The sequence below is a fragment of the Nyctibius grandis genome, chromosome 4 (genome assembly GCF_013368605.1).
Source record: "Nyctibius grandis isolate bNycGra1 chromosome 4, bNycGra1.pri, whole genome shotgun sequence".
NCBI classification, from domain to species: Eukaryota; Metazoa; Chordata; class Aves; order Nyctibiiformes; family Nyctibiidae; genus Nyctibius; species Nyctibius grandis.
The window spans coordinates 13,324,763-13,341,726 of NC_090661.1; the positions used below are offsets into that span (position 1 = coordinate 13,324,763).

Below are 16,964 nucleotides of genomic sequence, written 5' to 3' on the forward strand. Positions count from 1 at the left end.
CCACCTCAGAAAGTTTCAGCTCAAGTCGCTTCTGGGTAAGTAGGTTTCAGAAGTGGCAGGTTTTTTTACAAGCAAACAAAAAAGGCAAAATCTGTGTTTGTTTTGCTTTTTCTTCCAGCAGATTAAAAAAAAAAAAATCATGTTCACTGAGCTACAAGTTACAGCATATTTTTAGAAGCATGGGGAATACATAGGGCTCTAAATCACTCACTGAAAAGCAGATTAAAATTAGAAAGTGGTAGAATAACTGTGAAATGTTCATCTGTTGGGAAAGGGAGGGTACGGAGGACTGTGAAACTTGATAGAAGAAAAAAAGATTAGCACGCTGACTAGCTGGAAGCTACATTTATGTAGACATTAGAAGGCAACAACGATTTCAGCTGGACAGAGCATAAGCTTCAGATCTTATGCAAACAGTCAAAGCTGTTTAACAATTGGTTTACCCCCAAAACCCCTGAAAGGAGACAGGTGAATACGATGCCAAATACATTTTTCATGTTTCTTAAGCTAACTGTTTAAATAGTTAAGTGAACATCTGTCCAAATTTCCCCATCATTTCCATTTAGAAAAGTCTCCCATTTGAAGGCTGAAGAAAAGCGCCTGCTTAACAATGCAAATGGTGCTGTCTGGGGCCCCTTTATTTTGTTTAATCTAGATTGAGCTCCACACAACTGTGATGCTAATGAATAATGGATATTTTATACTTGTGCATATAGCAGTGCTGGGCAGAGTGCAAATCTAGGATTAACCTCCCAGTTTCCCTGCCTAACGTATTGGGCTCATTTTTTGAGTTTGCTGTGACTTGGGTACTCTCAAAACGGATGCCTGGGTTTACAGAAAATGGCAAAGCCCCGGCAAAAGCTGTCAGGTTTTGCTATGCCCAAGTGAGGTACCACAGAAGGGGGGCAGCTGTGCTGGGGGAGGGAGGGATGTCTGTATTAATGGCTTGATTTGCGAGCGGGTGCTGAATGAGAGCCAGGGCGTTTCAGGGTGGAGACCTGTATGCTTTTCAGTGGCACATTTTTTCAGTCCTGTCTGCTGGTGTTAGGCAGCCAAGCACCCTACTCAGCTGCCTCCCTGCCTGCGGGAGCAGGAGCAAGCCAGAGGCAGCTTGCAGGGAGAAAGGGGCTGCCCCTTTACCAATTACTTGGTCTGAGTTTGCCAGTGCAAACTCTATAGCTGGGATTTTACCTTGCCTTTCAGCCCTCATACGATGGAGTTGTAGGGGAAGAAATTTTGGAAGAATTTTTCTGTCCTGCACAAGTGTTTCCATTTGGTTTGTGTTGTTGAACTTTCAGGGAAAATGTAGTACTGTTTCTTGATAGGAAGTCTTGGGGATTTCCAGCCAGGCCTAATGAAAGATCACTGATACCACTTCTAATGAATAATAAGGGTAGCCTTTTTTTTACAGCTGAAGAGCAAGCTGACTTTGGTAGCACAGCGCTGTGTGAGGGAGAGTTGCGTGGAGGTTTCTATAACATTTCTGGGTGTTTTAATTCACAATTACTGGCCAGCAATAATTAGTATTGATTAGCTTGGCAAATTGCAGGTTTAGAAATCGGTTATAGATTTTCCTGATGCTTCCTGTCTGCATGTTGTGGAATCAGCCAGAACCAATGGCTTGAAACAAACCACAAACCCAAATCCGTCTGCGGGCAGCGACGCGTTGCATGCGCAGAGCTCACAGTCAGCAGGAGCCATATGTCTTGAGGCTCATCGCCCCGAGAATATGATTTTTATCATCTCCTAAGCAAAGTAACTAACCACATGTGTATTGACCACAGTCTCCGGTGAAACTTGGTTTTGTCGGCCTGTTGATTCATGCGCCGGCTAGTTCATGTGCCTTCATCGTCGCAGTGGCGTGGTGCCCTTGGCACACACAGGGGTCTGCAGGGACATCTTGGAGAAGGGGGCCAGGGGAAGGATGCTGCAGCCTTCGTTGAGTCCCCTGGCGGGAGCTGTAACAGCAGCAGACATCTGGGGAGACAGATAGTGAAAGCCAAGATGAAAATGGCAAAGCTTCCAGTGCTGAAGGGCTGTCCTGGAGGACCAAGGAGCTGAAGTGGAACGGCTGAGCATGCTGTTTGGGGCTCAGTGGAAGAGCTTAGCTGGCTCCCAGGAGGGACATGGAGGCAGGAGGAGGGGGGCATGGCCAGGGAGGAGGGCTCGCTCTCCGAGATGCCTTGCAAAATGCTGTTGTACTCATCGCAAGAGAAATTGTGCTTTTTTGTTTTAAACAGCAGGTAAGTGAGGTTCTTCCTGAGCTATATTACAACGTTGCCTACTAGGGTTGGCAAAGTTTGCAGGTCTTCTGTGTCTTGCTGCGAGAGGCTGCTAGCCTATCCCTCCATTAGGTTGTGGCCAAGCACAGACAGGGCAAGCACACGCAGAGGAGGACAGACGGCTCTGAGCACCTGCCCCACCGCCGCAGAGAGGCAGACAGTTTTTGACTGAAATTTTGTGAGCCCCAAAATAGCACTCTAAGTGTTTAATGCTTTTCTCCATTAGACAGCAAATTAGCCCTGGGCTCGCAAACCAAATGAAGTTTCATCTCGACAATCGCAGCCTGCTCACCAGGCAGTTTCATCCCAAGTTCCCACACACTGGTTGGTCAGCGAAATGGAGACTGCAACTTCTATTTATTGGTGCAATACAGTATTTGATACTGCTAATTACACTTAATTAGTCCTTCCACCATTTAATTAAAATGGCTTCTAATGATTGTGCTTCTTTGGCAGGCTCTTTGGTACCACCGGGAATTGTGCTGCCTGCAGTAAACTGATCCCTGCCTTTGAGATGGTGATGAGGGCCAGAGATAATGTTTACCATTTGGACTGCTTTGCCTGTCAGCTCTGCAACCAGCGGTGAGGACACAGTTATTATACACACAAACACAAACTAATTTATACCTTTGCCTGCAATATAGGGGAAATGTTTGATCCACGCTACCTGTCTGGGGCTCACAGCCTGCTGGCATGACTCGGGCTGGTTTATTAGGCTGACCTGGGTGATGCATGTAAGTACCTGTAGCCCCTTTACTGCAAATCCCCTTGGAGCTGGTGGAGTTGGGGGGGGGCGGATCTGGCCACGATTGTACGCAGTGCAGCTGCTGCTGAATAAAACAAACCGCTTCAGCGTCCTTTCAGGATCTACCCTATTTGCAGAACACAACAGAGAATGGACCTCCTCTAGCAAACTGATGTTATTTTGCTTAAATCAGGTTTCTGACAGGCTCAAAACTGGGGACAGCAAAGAAGAAGGAGAAAGTGAAGGTACAGGAAGAAGAAAAAGACTCTATATAAGCCCTTTCCAACACTAGGAACAAGTCCTTTTAGTTGTTTTGTAATTAATAGGGCATCTTGGTGGTGTAATTCTGAGTGGAGCTTGTGTATTTCTGTTGGGTTTTACCCAGTGAAAAATGCACGTCAGGGAGGATAATAAAGGATCATGTACCAAGTTTTCCCTCAGGCTACCTGTAGCTAGCCGAATTTGGGAGGGCTGTGAAAAATCTTCCCAGCACCCAGTTTGTTGGTGATTGTAGGCAGAATGGAAGCCCACAGAGCCAGACATGATACAGTGTTGCCTTCTGATGCATCCATCCATCCTTGTCCAAGACAGGCCTGAAAGTGATTGTTGTTCTTACTGCTTGTTTAGTTGGGCTGTAGTGACTGCCCAGGGCCCAAGGGCTGTGCTGGTGTGCATGTTCTGGACTTGTGGTTGTGTTTCCCAAAGGTGAAACTAGGAAGCAATGCTTCATCCTGTGTGAAGGTGCGAGAGAGTGGTGGGAGAGAGATGACAAAACTCGTGGGAAGATGGAGAACCTAATTCTGTAAAGGTCAAGTTAAAAATTCATCATGCTCTTGCCCTAAAACATAAGTCACAGTGGGATCTCTAATGAAGCAGCCAGACTAGGTGCGTGTGTGGATTCCATCTTTCCCACTAAACTTAGGAAACCGTGCAAACTGGAGCCTGATTCTCCTTCCATGCCCTCTGACAGTGGCTTAGCTTGTGGGGATGAATGGGTTTGCGGCTGGTTGGTGCCAGTGTGCATGAGGAGAATCGGTCGAGCAGTTTGTAGCTCAGGTGGCTTTCCTCTGTCACATTATTGAAGGCAGAGGCGGTGTTTGTTGGAGGTAGAAAACTCCCGTTAATGTTGGTGGCGTCCACAGGCGCGGTGGCAGCGCTGAGGCGGCAGTGACATCTAGTGGCTCCCGGCCTTGGGCTCCTCTCTGGAAGCCACGCTACATCTCTCAGTTGCCCAGTCTTGTTTTGCCACTTTTGGATATGCTCCTGCAACAGCCGTGATTCCCCATTAGCAGCGTCTGCAGAGCTCATACGTTCCCTCCCCAACTTCACGCAACTGAAATTGCTGGTTGGTTGTGGGGTTTGTCTCCAGAGCTGGAAGCGCTGCAGGGTGCTGCCAGGCTCAGCCCTCAGGCTCAGCTTTCTCCCAAACTCCATTCCATACTAGGGCTAGAGCATCTCAAATGTCCATTCTGGCAGAGGCAAGTGATGCCTCTGGGCTGAACAGGCATGAGTGCTGGGTTGGCCTTGGAGTCTGTAGGGTAAGTATTTGTCATCAGACCCCTACTTTACCCTAGCTTCCATCATGGAAAAGCCTAGTATGGCCTAGTTTTTATTTGCAGGAATTTCTTTTAAATTTCACCCTTTATTACTAAGGCTCCAAAGCACCTCTCTCCCTCACCACACTCGGTGAAAGTATGGTCCTACTATGCCCTTAAAATAACCTCCATGCACCGTCACTGCCTGGCAGTAAAGTGCAGGTAATCCCCCTCGTTCTGGCAGAGTCGCGCTTTGATGCATGAGGGATTTGCCCAGTTTGAGGGGGAGCTAAATGTTTCTGTGAGATGGGCTGAATAGACAGCATAGAGCTATGTTTACGTTGTTATCTTTGGCTCATATCAGAAGACTAGAAACCTTTATGACTTATCCTCTAGAGATTTTGTCCCGAAAGGGCAGAATGGAAGTGCTTCTGTAACAGATGACATTGGAAGCTTAACCAAGAACAGTGAGTTTAAATAACCTTAAAGTCAGAATTGCAGAGGTAGATACCAAAACTAGTTCTGAATCAGAAACCCCACCTGAAACCCTACCTCATTCTCCAGCTATGAAAAGATTTGATTACAGAATCATAGAATTGTTTTGGTTGGAAAAGACCTTTAAGATCATCGAGTCCAACCGTTAACCCAGCACTGCCAAGTCCACCACTAAACCATGTCCCTAAGCACCACATCTACACATCTTTTAAATACTTCCAGGGATGGTGACTCCACCACTTCCCTGGGCAGCCTGTTCCAATATTTGATAACCCTTTCGGTGAAGAAATTGTTCCTGATATCCAATCTAAATCTCCCCTGGCCCAGCTTGAGGCTGTTTCTTCTCATCCTATCACTTGTTATCTGGGAGAAGAGACTGACATCCACCTCACCGCAACCTCCTTTACCTTTTACCAAGGTAGTTGTAGAGAGTGATAAAGAGAAGAGATATGAAGACCTTTCTCTAGGTCTCTTCCAGCTTACTTGCCCTTCTATAGCTAGACTGTGTCTGTGCAGAGTGTTAAATTCATCGGAGGAAAATCTCTAATATTTTTGCTGAGTGTGCAGTGTTCTCATTAGCTTCATTCTCCAACACATCAGATTTGCAGCAAGTCCTACAATGCTACTCAGCCTACCATGTTTTCATAAGGTCAACATTGCTTGTTACAACGCTGAATAAAAGTTGGTCACCACTGTAACTGGCTAATAGATCAGTATCACAAGGGTTCAGGAAATCCAGCTGCTTGGGTTGCCCTGCTAAAATTTGGTTTTGTTCAGAAGAAAATAACTCTGTAGAAATGGCAGAGTAGGTTCAGTGCCTGTTTCTTGCTGTTGCTGGCTGGAACTCCATCAGCCAGACGGGCTCTGTGACAGACCTGCTCAGAGCATGGGGACTGGCGGTGTGGCCCCACGTCTTGCTCTGAAGAGAGCTGTGGGCTGGGACACGTGAAACTGTGTCTGAAGTTGCCCTATTAAATCCTCTGTCTCTAGTTGTGATGCATCAGCTGAAGAGATCCCAGTTTACTGCTGGGTTTGTAGGACTGTCAGGTAGAAAGAAAGAAAGAATCACCCTTCCAGTGAACCAATCCCTTCTCCCAAGACTTCACAGGGTCTCAGGGTACCCCTGCTGTGCATTTGAGCTTCCATGTGCTCGTACAACCCCCCAGCTCCCTAGTTCTCCAACTCCTCCTTTGGGTCCTCTACACCCAAACCAGGTTTGGCAAGAGACAGCTGTTGATGATGCTGGTGGCAAGAGTAATTTTTGCATTTCTCTTCCTGGAGGTTTATATTGTACTTAAGGTAGGGATAAGTAGCAAAAAGCAAGCAGCTGTGTCTGTATGAGTAAACCTACTGGTGGGGAAGGTGGTGTTAAGGAGAGTGTGTGCAGTACAGTTCTTAGCATAAAAGCTGTTAATTTAAACTGAGATTATTTTTAGCTTTTTAATATACAAAAAGGGTTGAATTTCAGAACTACCAAAGCATGTTTCACAGAAGGAAGAAAATGGAAGGTCTCCAGTGAAATCCTATAAAGTGAGAACCAATGCCCAGTTCTCCCTGTACCGACTTGGCAAATTAATCAGCTTATTTGCAGGTGTCCAGTTGGAGAGAACTTGTGCCCATGTCGGACCTATAAAGGAGCTCTAAAATGATCAGTCCTGTTCGTGTAGCAGAAAATACTCAGTTATATGGAGATGCAGTGCCTGAAGCTGCCTGAGTTACAAATCTAGAAAGCATTTTAGACAAGGAGTGGGCAATGTCCCTGCCAAAGCTCTGCCTGGGAGCAGAGGAAATGGGCATTTGAGGTCTGCTAAGTCTCCTGAGGATGGGGTCATCTCCACTGATTTTCCTTCAAAGCCCAGTAAATATTCAGCCTCACCAGAGGGTGGTACCTACCCATTCCTCTCAGTTCAGAGCTGCCCATCATTGCAGTGGCCAGGGTGCCTCTCTGCTTTAGGGACATGGCACTGATTTAAGACTCAGCACTTGGGACAGGGAGGTGCGGCCCTGTGCTCTGGTCTGTCATTGCTCCACTAGTGTGATGGACAAAAAACAGCCCCTGAATTGGGTGCAAAGAGCATTATTTATTATCTTAAGAAGTAAAGATTAGTTCCTGACTCTTGAGCAAGCAGGCAGGGAGAAGAAGCTATTGGCTGTCAATTCACACCTCTCAGATCTTATATGTGGAACTTTTTTGACCTCAGTGGTCAAATAAAATTGTTAAATATCACAAGCCTCTCTGTCAACTTCAATACAAACAGAACAATTTACATGGTATATAGAGAGCGGTGCCTTTCGCTCAATGAAGATAAAGGTTAGGAGCCCAGCCACCGGGAAATTTCTATTTATTGTTCCGCACTGTACACAAGGGGGTGAGGAAGGACTTAATAGCCAGTCCGTGCCTGGAAATTAGTGTAAATACTGCCGCACCCGAGGGAACCGTGGAAGTGTGGATACCAGCAAAAGCTTCAGTCTCTGTGTAATATCGCCCGTTTGGTTTCCCAGTTGTAGAGCCAAGACCTCTTGCCTGCTGCAGGGACAAATCCCTTTGCTACTCCCAGTCTCCTCCGGCCGCAGGCACGGGACCTGGCAGAGATCGGGACCTGCTTCATATAACCACAGCCCGGGAGTTGAGCACCAGGGAAAGGGTCGGAAAACCCCAGAGCCTGTGCGGGGAAGGGGAGCAGGGGGAGAAGCCCGTGGGCTTTCCTGGGGTCCCATGCCACTGGCAGAGCTGGAAATCAAACTCTGGTCCCCAGAGTCGCCTTCAGACCCAAACTGCCTCAGATTCCCCCTGTTCTAACCTCTGTTCATACTTACACCCCTTAATTCTTTTTATCTTCCAGATTCTGTGTGGGAGACAAATTTTTCCTGAAGAACAACATGATCTTATGTCAGATGGACTATGAGGAAGGGCAGCTGAACGGGAGCTTCGAGTCCCAGGTTCAATAACAAACCCTGCTTCGCTGAAGCTCTGTGGGATGGGCGCTCAGCCGCCTGTCAGCTTGCCTGCAATATTTTTTTAATTCTTGGTCCAGAGAGGACTATATACATTGTAGTACTTTTCCCCCCCAACACAAAGCAGTTACAATTTTAGATGTACAGTTGTGCCTGCTTAGCTGAGCACTGCATTGCCTGTATGTTTGTGAGTTTTTGGGGTCTGGGGGAGGGCTCTGTACAGTCTGTTTTCTGTATATAAACTGGAACATTTATTTTATGAAAAATGTAATGCAATTTTATTACTGGTGTGAATTAAAAATTATGAATGTTTCCTGGTCATCTTAGCTGTGGTTTGTGCCCCCTGCAGTGAACGCCTGTGTTTTCCTGTGCTTGATGTCAAGCAGGCTATTAGAAATACATACACAGATCCCTGGAAGCTGCATGAATAAAAAGAGGCAGGACTTCACATGCACAAACTGGGGGACGAAATGCTGCTGCAGAGTTAGATCTCTCCACTTGAACCATGCAGAGACTTGTCTCCAAACTCCTGCTGCGCTGTACAACGGGAGGAGACAAGCTGTGGGTGGGTGACGGCTGGGAAGCATCTGTGTCGCTGGCTGGGTCCCAGCGAGGCTGCTGTGTGGTGCCCAGTTGCTGGCTCAGAGAAGTCTCGCTTTTCACCTCTATGAATTTAGACAGAGCATTTCTGTGGCCAGGAGTGCTTGTTGGCCGGCTGATATGTCTCCAGTCTGGGCTGCGAGGAACAGGCTCCCTCCAGCCCTGCCAACAGGAGCCCAGGCATTGATCAGAATATTAATTTCAAGGCTTTGATAGGCAGTGGTGTTTTCCTGTGGGGCATCGCTTGTCCAGGTCCGAGCTGCTGCGAGAGCTGATGTCAGGGTTCGGACGCGAGCGGGTACTGACACAGCATCCCTTTCTGCAGCCCTTTTTGCTTACTCTGTGCCAGGTGCTTTGACCTCCCACGTAATGAAAGTGATCGGATTTGAAGCATCTCCCGTAGCAAAGCTCTGAACTGTGTTCCTGCTGTGATGCTTTGTGCAATGATTTTCAAGGTTACGCAATTCATGTGCAACCCACTGGACTGTACCAAACACATTTCTTTGTACGGCGAGTGTCACTTTAATACAGCGCACCAGTAGCTGTAAAGGATGGCTGCAATTCTATTTATTTGGCCATCTTGCTTTTTCTTAGATTTACCCAGTTTTCCTCTAATAAATAGACACCGAGTACTTTTTTCTGAGGTGACTTAAATCAGTTACTGCTCCTGGGCCATGCATGTGTTCTCTGAATTGCAAACGCCACATGCAGGGCAGCTTGGTGCTGCTCTGCCTGTTGCATGAAATGCTTCTATGTACATCTGTATTGAATAGTGGCTAAACAGAACCAAAATGCTACCAGGCACTTCGTATGCTTCAAAATACTACCTGTCATCTGAAGCTATCTCAAACGTGTGGGTTGATTGAGTGATTTGTCTTCATAAACAGATGTTTTGGGGTGGGAGACACATTATAAAATGTGTGGCCCCATCCCCTTTTATTCCCATAAAAATGGAATAGGAATTAAAAAGCCACCTATAGCTGCTTATGGATAGGTGGAGTTCTAATTGCTATTCCATTTTAGTGCCTTTTAAGGTTGGGGGGGGTGTTGTCTTTTGAGAAACTGTGGAGTTGATACTCTTTTTGTAGAGGCTATTGCAGGCGGCCTTACTGGGGCTGCTGAAGGAGCAGCTTGTTGCCAAAACGTTTTGATTCCTTGCTTTGAAATGGGCTGCCAGCCTGCCACCCCCTCCGCCTCTGCTCCAGGGCGATGGGTGCCCGCACACCCATGGGGTTGGCTGTAATTCAACACACAGCAGCAGCGTGTGGGTGTTGTCCCATGGTGAGGGTGGGAGCAGTAAAACCAAACCAAAACCCCTCAGCAAACAAGCTGGGGGTGGGAGGGTTGTTCAGATTTAGTTCAGATTCTTAAGTAGAGTTTTGGCACCAGTTTAAAAACCAAAAAGTCCTTCAGCAAATGGTGCTTAAACCTTCTAGAAAGCAATTTTCTTGGCTTAGGTGGTCTTTGTTCAGAAGAAAGGGAGGAAGAAAGTGTAACTTTTTGGAGCTGCCTGGCTAATGCCAGCTAATGGCTCCACAGCTGTCACAACTCTCATAGACGCTGGGAAAGCCGCAGAAATGTCGCCCAAGAGCCAAGAGTGTGCTGGAGGAGAGGGATGCTTGTGTGGGAAATCCCACTCTACTGTGGGATGAATAAAAATGGCACTTTGTTGGTGTGAGCTGTGTCCTGCTGTTTACGTGAGTGCCCACGCTGGCTCTGCATGGGAGGGGTATCAGCTGGGCATGTTTGGATGCATCTGGAGACAGGGGTGGTTTGGTGGGGTTTTTTTGATATGTAGCAATGCAACAGGCAGAGTCAGCAAACACTGGCAGAAGGATGGAGCAGAAGACAGACCAGGAACTTGGAGAAAAAAATGGGTCATGGACTGGTAAATGGGACAAAATAACAAGAAAGTTGAAACAGGTATGGTAAGGTCTTGTCTCTGTAGCTGCCATTATCTGGTCCTGGCAGCATGGCGACGTGGTGTAGAGGAAGCCTGGAGCCAAGGATGAAGCACGGTTAGCAAAGTTAGCTGAGAGCAGGTAGCACACGTGAGAGTAAGGAGCACACATAGGTCCAGCGGTCACAGGGGACGTTACCAGAACAACATGGGCCTCTCCTCCTGCGGGGGGTCAAACATTAGGGTCGTGAACGTGAGGGATTATGAAAGCCTGTTATAGCTAAACATGGTGCCTATGACAGACTGAACCCCCATGAAGAGCACCTATGCCCTCCAGGGCAAGGCAGGAACCGAGCCCTGCATGCCCCAGCTGGAGCGTGGAGGGAGGCTGAGCCGGCACCGGCCAGCACCGCGAAGGAACGACTTCCCTTCCAGTCATGCACACCAAATACAAGGTCCAGCAGCGTGCTGCTTGGATGCCAACATCTCTTCTGTTTGCTCAGTGGTCCCTGACGCGGGCCTGTCTGGATCCCTCCCTCCCTATTGCTGCAGCAACACAGACACACTCGCACCGTCCCGAAACACCCTCCTGTCCAGGGAAGGAAGGGTGGGGGTTAGTTACGCTTTGGGACATGACTCACGTGTGATGGCACTTTGGGCATCTCATTGCCTCTTTGCACTTCTCCTTGCTGTGAAACGTGGGCAGTGCTCCCCCGCCGGGGTGCAGGGCTTCATTTTCGATGGGCAGCCCTCTTGATCTGTCACCGTGGCTGTAGAGCTGATTCCTTATGCCTAATGAGGAATTTCATGATGCTGTTTCATGCAAAAGCCCAGGCTCATGGCTGGGTGGGTGAGAGGAAAGCCTGGGACAGGGCACAGCTTCTTGCTGTTGAATGGGGTGCATCATACATCCCGTTATCTTATATTTAAAAAAACAATACAAGGGAGAAATTGTGCAGCATCTGTATCCTCCTTTTCTGTGTCTGCACAGCGGACAAGGCCCGCCTGCCACACCCCATGCCCCAGAGAGTGTTGAAAGTGGGATTTCTTTAAACATAAAAATCCCAGGAGGACAACACAATTGTGAATTTTTGTCTGAACGCTGCAAATTTGCTTAATAGAAACAAGTGCTGGAGCACAGATCTGCTGTTGAATACTTACTTCCACTCTATGGAGCAGAGCATGGAAACGTTTTGATGGTGTTATAGTCATCACTTGGCATAAATATTCATTCAAGGAATCAGAGCAGAGTAAATAGCATTTTAGACTCTAATCATTTAGTATTAGCAGATAGCCTTTTTACTGCTAAAGATAACCACTGCTTAAACAGTTTAGTGACCACTGGCATACAGTATGACATTTAAGCTCGTGCCTCAGTCCCCACATTGAGGACACGGCAGCTGGTGACCCCTCTGCCCAAGCCTCCATCACTCCCTGTCCTGGTTTCGTGGGGATAAAATTTATAGAATCTTTTTGCTGTTACATTTTGTTTGAGTTTGTGGCCAGCTGTGGTAGGGTGATCAAGGTCATTAGCAGTGAAAGCCAGGGCAGCTGACCCAGGCTGGCCCACAGGTGTATTCTGTAACATTAACATCACGTTCACTATAAATGGGAAAGCTGCTGGGGATGGGGGGGCTCTTTGCTCTACTGTCCTCTTTCTCTTTCTTTTTCTCCCCTCTTCTCAATGGATGCTTTTCCTGGAGGGACTTGTCACCACTCTATGATCTGAGTATAATTTTGTGTCTTTTGTGTTAGTATCGATACTGGTTTTCTTATTTTATTAAATCTGTTTAAATTTCAACCCACGAGTCTCCCTCCTTTTCCCAATTCCCTTTCTCAGCTGGGGAGGGGTCTTGGGTGATAGAACAACTGGTTATTGTTTAGCCCTGGGTGCGGGCTAAAGGGAGACACTCCCAAAGTCAGCCCAGCTGCTGCCAGCTGCCAAAGACACGCAATTGGCTTTAACTCCTGAATTATCTGCCATTTGCCTCCTTGTCTTAGATCAAAGTGGTATTTTAAGTTCATACTACAAATGTTAAAATCTAGGATCTTTTCTCTCTTTTTTTTTTTTTTTCTGTAGTCAGGTCTAATGGCTGATCACAGCACAGTCTGGTTTTGAGATTAAAAACAAGCCAGTATTTAAAGGCAATCAAAATCTCAAGCTGCTTCTCCATTCATCTTTAATGCTGGTGTAATTGCTGCACAGATTCTGGCTCTTCCGCCAGTCTTAATTTTTTTTTGTTTTGTTGCGTGCCTCTGTCTTTCAGAGGGATGCCATACTTCCCTGAGCAGCATTAGCACTCTCGAGCACGCCGCTATCGACAATCCAGCTCGCCCAATTTCATATCTTGCCAAACAAGTTAATCTAATATTAACAGTGGTTTGTTACCTTGTTGTTAGCTTAATTTACTCTACAGAAAAATGCTGTATTTGCATTTCATCCCTCTGCCACGGGCTTGCGAACCGTGCTTCCCATTGCCAAGAAGGGATGGCTCACACAGTTGTGCATGAGTCTTGGTGTGGTGTTGCCCTGCAGAGGAGGGGGCCTTCACCCCAATCAGGCATCCTCGCTAATTGGCCAGGGTGGGGGGATGTGGGGAGTTGGAAGGAGGATCTCGAAAGCCATAGAGCAGGTCCTGGAAATGCAATATTCAGAGTAGCACAAATACGGCTGCTGCTCTTCCAGTAATAGAGCTGAGCCGTAGACAGTAGTTTTCCCCAGTGGCAAACATATACAGTAAATGGCTTTAGTATGGAAATCAGCAGGCGTATGGGCACAGCGGCAGACGTTTGCAGCACCAACAGGTTCCTTAGGCTTTTAGGGGGTGCTCCCAGGCCAGGACTTTCCGCCATCGTGGCGGGGTCCTGCACCTCACTTCCAAATTGCTGGGCGGCGGGGCACCAGCTTCAGGGGGAGCATCGGTTTGCACAGCTCCATTTAGGTATCTCAGCTTACAGGAACTGAATGACTCCGTCTGTCTGTCCATCTCACTCTGATTTTAATAGCAAAACCCTGAAGGATGCCAAGGACTACTCTGGCCAGGCTGAGGCGCCTGGCAGGGCGGCCGCTTCGTGATGCTGAAGAAGGTTTTTAGTGAAGGTCTGAGAGAAGGCAGGGCTGGAGGAGGAGGAGCAGTGGCTGGGAGCAGAGTTTGGTCCTGGAGAAGCAGCAGGAGCCGTGGATCAAAGCGGGGATCAGCTGTGGACAAAAGTACCAAATGTTGGTAGATTATTGTGAGCAATTTAGAGGGCAAGTGCCCAAAACAGATCAATTTTTGCCACAAAAGCACTCTGAAACATCTCAGAAGTAATATTAACATTAGTATAAGTGTGAATATAAATATATAAATATATTGCACTGACCACATCCCCGTGGCTTTGAGGCTGGTGCAAACTCCCACAGCCATCCCAGCAAAACCTCTCTGGCCGAGGCTTTGGGCAGTGGGGCAGCCTGCGGGGGATTATTTAAGTTGCTGCTGCAAGATTTGCCATTGCTTTTCCATCATCCCTTCTGATGGCCAACCCTCCCTTCACCCCAGGCCTGGAAATTTGCTCTCCCCTGTGCCTTTACCTGTGGGAGCAGCTGAGCACCAAAGCCGGGGGCTCCCGTGCCAGTGCCTGGTGCCAGATCTGCTCCCACCACACCTGGAGCACCGTCACCTCAACATGCAAGGACAAAAGCTGCCAAGCAGGCAAACAGGCTGGAAGTTGGAAAAGGAGCATGAATCAGAGCCAGGTACACCCCCCGCCACCATCTCTAAGCCATGAGCAATTTTCCCCCCCCCCCCCTCGCTGGTGATGGAGGGGAGACGGTGGGGGCTTTGGCTGTGCTGTAAAGTGAAGGTGCTCTGGCGAGGGGAGGCATGATGGTCCTCAGCAGAATATATGCACCTTCTTTACATCCTTGCTTTGAATCTCCATCCTCTTGAGAGGAAGAATTACGTGTTTGTCCATATCTCCTCTTTCCTTTAATTCTTTAAAAAAAATGCTCTAAATGCTAGCTTGGGGACAGAGATCCTTGCTGATAACATGTGATGGAGGGCTGCTTGCATCTGGAGCAGGTCACTAGTCATTCTGTGATATGCTATAGCTAGATACTTTGTTTTGCCTTTATGGTTTTAAAAACAGGGAAGTATTTCAGAAAATATAAAAGGAATATTTTTTGGCATCTTTTTATTTTTTAATAAATTGAAATAAAAAAATAAATCTGTGAATAGGCGGTTGCAGTACTACTTTTAATACATAACTTGTTTATTTGTCTAACCAGTAAATCATCTGCTTAGCAAGTGTCTTGTTTTTATCTTAGGACGTTCAGTTAATTTTATCTTAGGATGATCCAAGCCTGTGACCCAGGCTCAGGTTTGGCCCCCGGAGACTTGAGCGGTTGGGCTTGCAGAAATCTGCGGGCCATTAGAGTTGCCCTGTGGCCACGTCAGTGTTTCTCCATGAACCAGGTTGGACCCAGTAACGAGGCCAGCGCTGGGACGGCAGGTGTTGCCCCGTGGGTGCTGCTGGCTGGGTGCCTGCGGGCAGGCAGACGGGGCTCGCTGCTCCTTTTAGCCCTCACTGGTAATGCTGCTGGAAAGAGATGTTGCTAATGCAACCTGAGCTTTTATGGGCAATTTTACTAAGAAAATGACCTTGGGAATAGCTTTATTATTATTAAATAGAAACGGGTATTTACTTAAAGGTCTTGACACCCCTGGAGAAACCATAGAAAATTGTGGGTTTATTAAATGAAAACCTTGTTGTTCAAAACCAGCGTTTACTCCAGGGCTTACCCTGCAGCCCTGCATGCAGCCTGGCAGCAGATGCCTGCACATGGAGGGAGCACCAAGGCAGGGAAAGCTGAAAAAAGCACATATTTGTCTGTCATAATTTTTTTATTATTATTATTATTTCTTAAATTCTTATCAAACACAGCCCAGAGATGCAGTGAAGCGCCTTGTCTTGGTAGCATACATGGTGCAGCAGCAGGAGCCCCGGAGGGCTGAGGCAATGCCCTCCCTCAATGCTTCTGAGGAGGGGGAAAAGCGTCCCAAATGTCCCGATAGGAACACAAAGATTCAGGACACAACACCCTCCAGAGCAGGTCATCTTGCCTCTGCGCCCCGGGGGAGGCTCTGGGAAACCCCAGCCTTTGGCAAGAAAGAAATGTCAGAGTCAGGGCTGAGCCGTGACAACCCAGGGGCTGCTGCCGGCCATGCCGCACTGCATCCCCACACCCCGGTGGGGAGCAGCAGCCTCATAAATAATTCCTCAGTGTAATGGCTATGTTGTAAAACATAAATATTTAGTGCATGCATAATAGTTGTTTATTCATACTTAAATGTCAGCTGGTGAAAACATATTTAAAAGCCTCCCTTCCCAGCAAGGCACAACCCACCGGAGGAAGCAGGAGGCAAAGGCGGCTGTGAGAAGTTGTCCTGGTTTGGCCCAAACCAGGCCAATTAGTCTTAGAGAAACCAAGGCCACTGCTAAATTCCTCACTGCTTATGAGTGAAGAGCCAAAGGGGGGTCGCACCTGCAGGGGGGAGCAGACAGGGCAGGTGACCCAAGATTGACCAACGAGGTATTCCATCCCATACACGTCATTCTCACTTTCCTATTTATCACTAACCCACTGTCTCCTGGAGGTGGGGCCCAGGAGGGAGGGGCCCTCCTGTCTCCCACTGATTGGTACCAGCTTTGCCAATTCTCCAGTTAAAAGCCTGCAGGTGTGATGGCAGGGGAGCTACTGCATTTTCCCCTCTGCCCGTGCTGGGGAGAGCTACTGCATTTTCCCCTCTGCCCGTGCTGGGGAGAGCTACTGCATTTTCCCCTCTGCCCGTGCTGGGGGGAGCAACTCTGCCTGAGGAGGATTTCCAAGCTCTCGATCTTGGTTTTGTGTATATTTGTATATATTTGATTATTTCTATTATTACTATTATACTTTTTTTCATTACTATAGTTTATTAAAACTGTTTTAACTTTCCAACCCATAAGTCTCTCTCCCTTTTCCCTTTCCCTTTCCCTTAGCGGGGGGAGAGGGTTAACAGAGAGCATCTGCCACCTGGTTAATAGCCAGCCCAGCTTTAAACCGTGACAGAAGTCACACCTGTTCTTGCCACGCTGAAGCCCAGGGCTGGGGTGACACACCCCGATGCACCCTCTGGCTGCGCCACGTCCCCGCTCACTGGGGACCAGACCTGCGGAAGCCAGCACCATCCTGCTTTTAGTGGGACCTCTCCTGCCAACTGAGGGTTTTGTACTTGTGCTGAAGCTAAATTTGGCCAAAATTGTGCTGATTCTCCTGGTACATTTGCGTAACCCACGCGGCCGAGCCGCGGGGACACCAGTGGGGTGATCTGAGCGGGGGGGGCAGCAGGGACTTTGCAGGACAGGGCTGCTGCGATGGTGGATGCAGGGATGCAACCGTGGGTGCAGGCAGGGCGAGGTGGGAGCCCCTGCCC

General features: G+C 47.9%; 1 protein-coding gene across 2 annotated transcripts in view; it reads left to right on the plus strand.

Annotated features, from left to right (window-relative positions):
• LMO1 (LIM domain only 1) overlaps positions 1 to 8,299 on the plus strand; it is a 63,028-nt gene extending 54,729 nt beyond the window's left edge. For both annotated transcript variants that reach the window (XM_068398992.1, XM_068398991.1), the window contains exons 3-4: positions 2,739 to 2,864; positions 7,901 to 8,299. In XM_068398992.1, the coding sequence (XP_068255093.1) occupies positions 2,739 to 2,864; positions 7,901 to 8,006 (232 nt within the window). In that variant the 3' untranslated portion in view covers positions 8,007 to 8,299. The remainder of the gene's footprint in view (positions 1 to 2,738; positions 2,865 to 7,900) is intronic.
• The last annotated feature ends 8,665 nt before the right edge of the window (positions 8,300 to 16,964 follow it).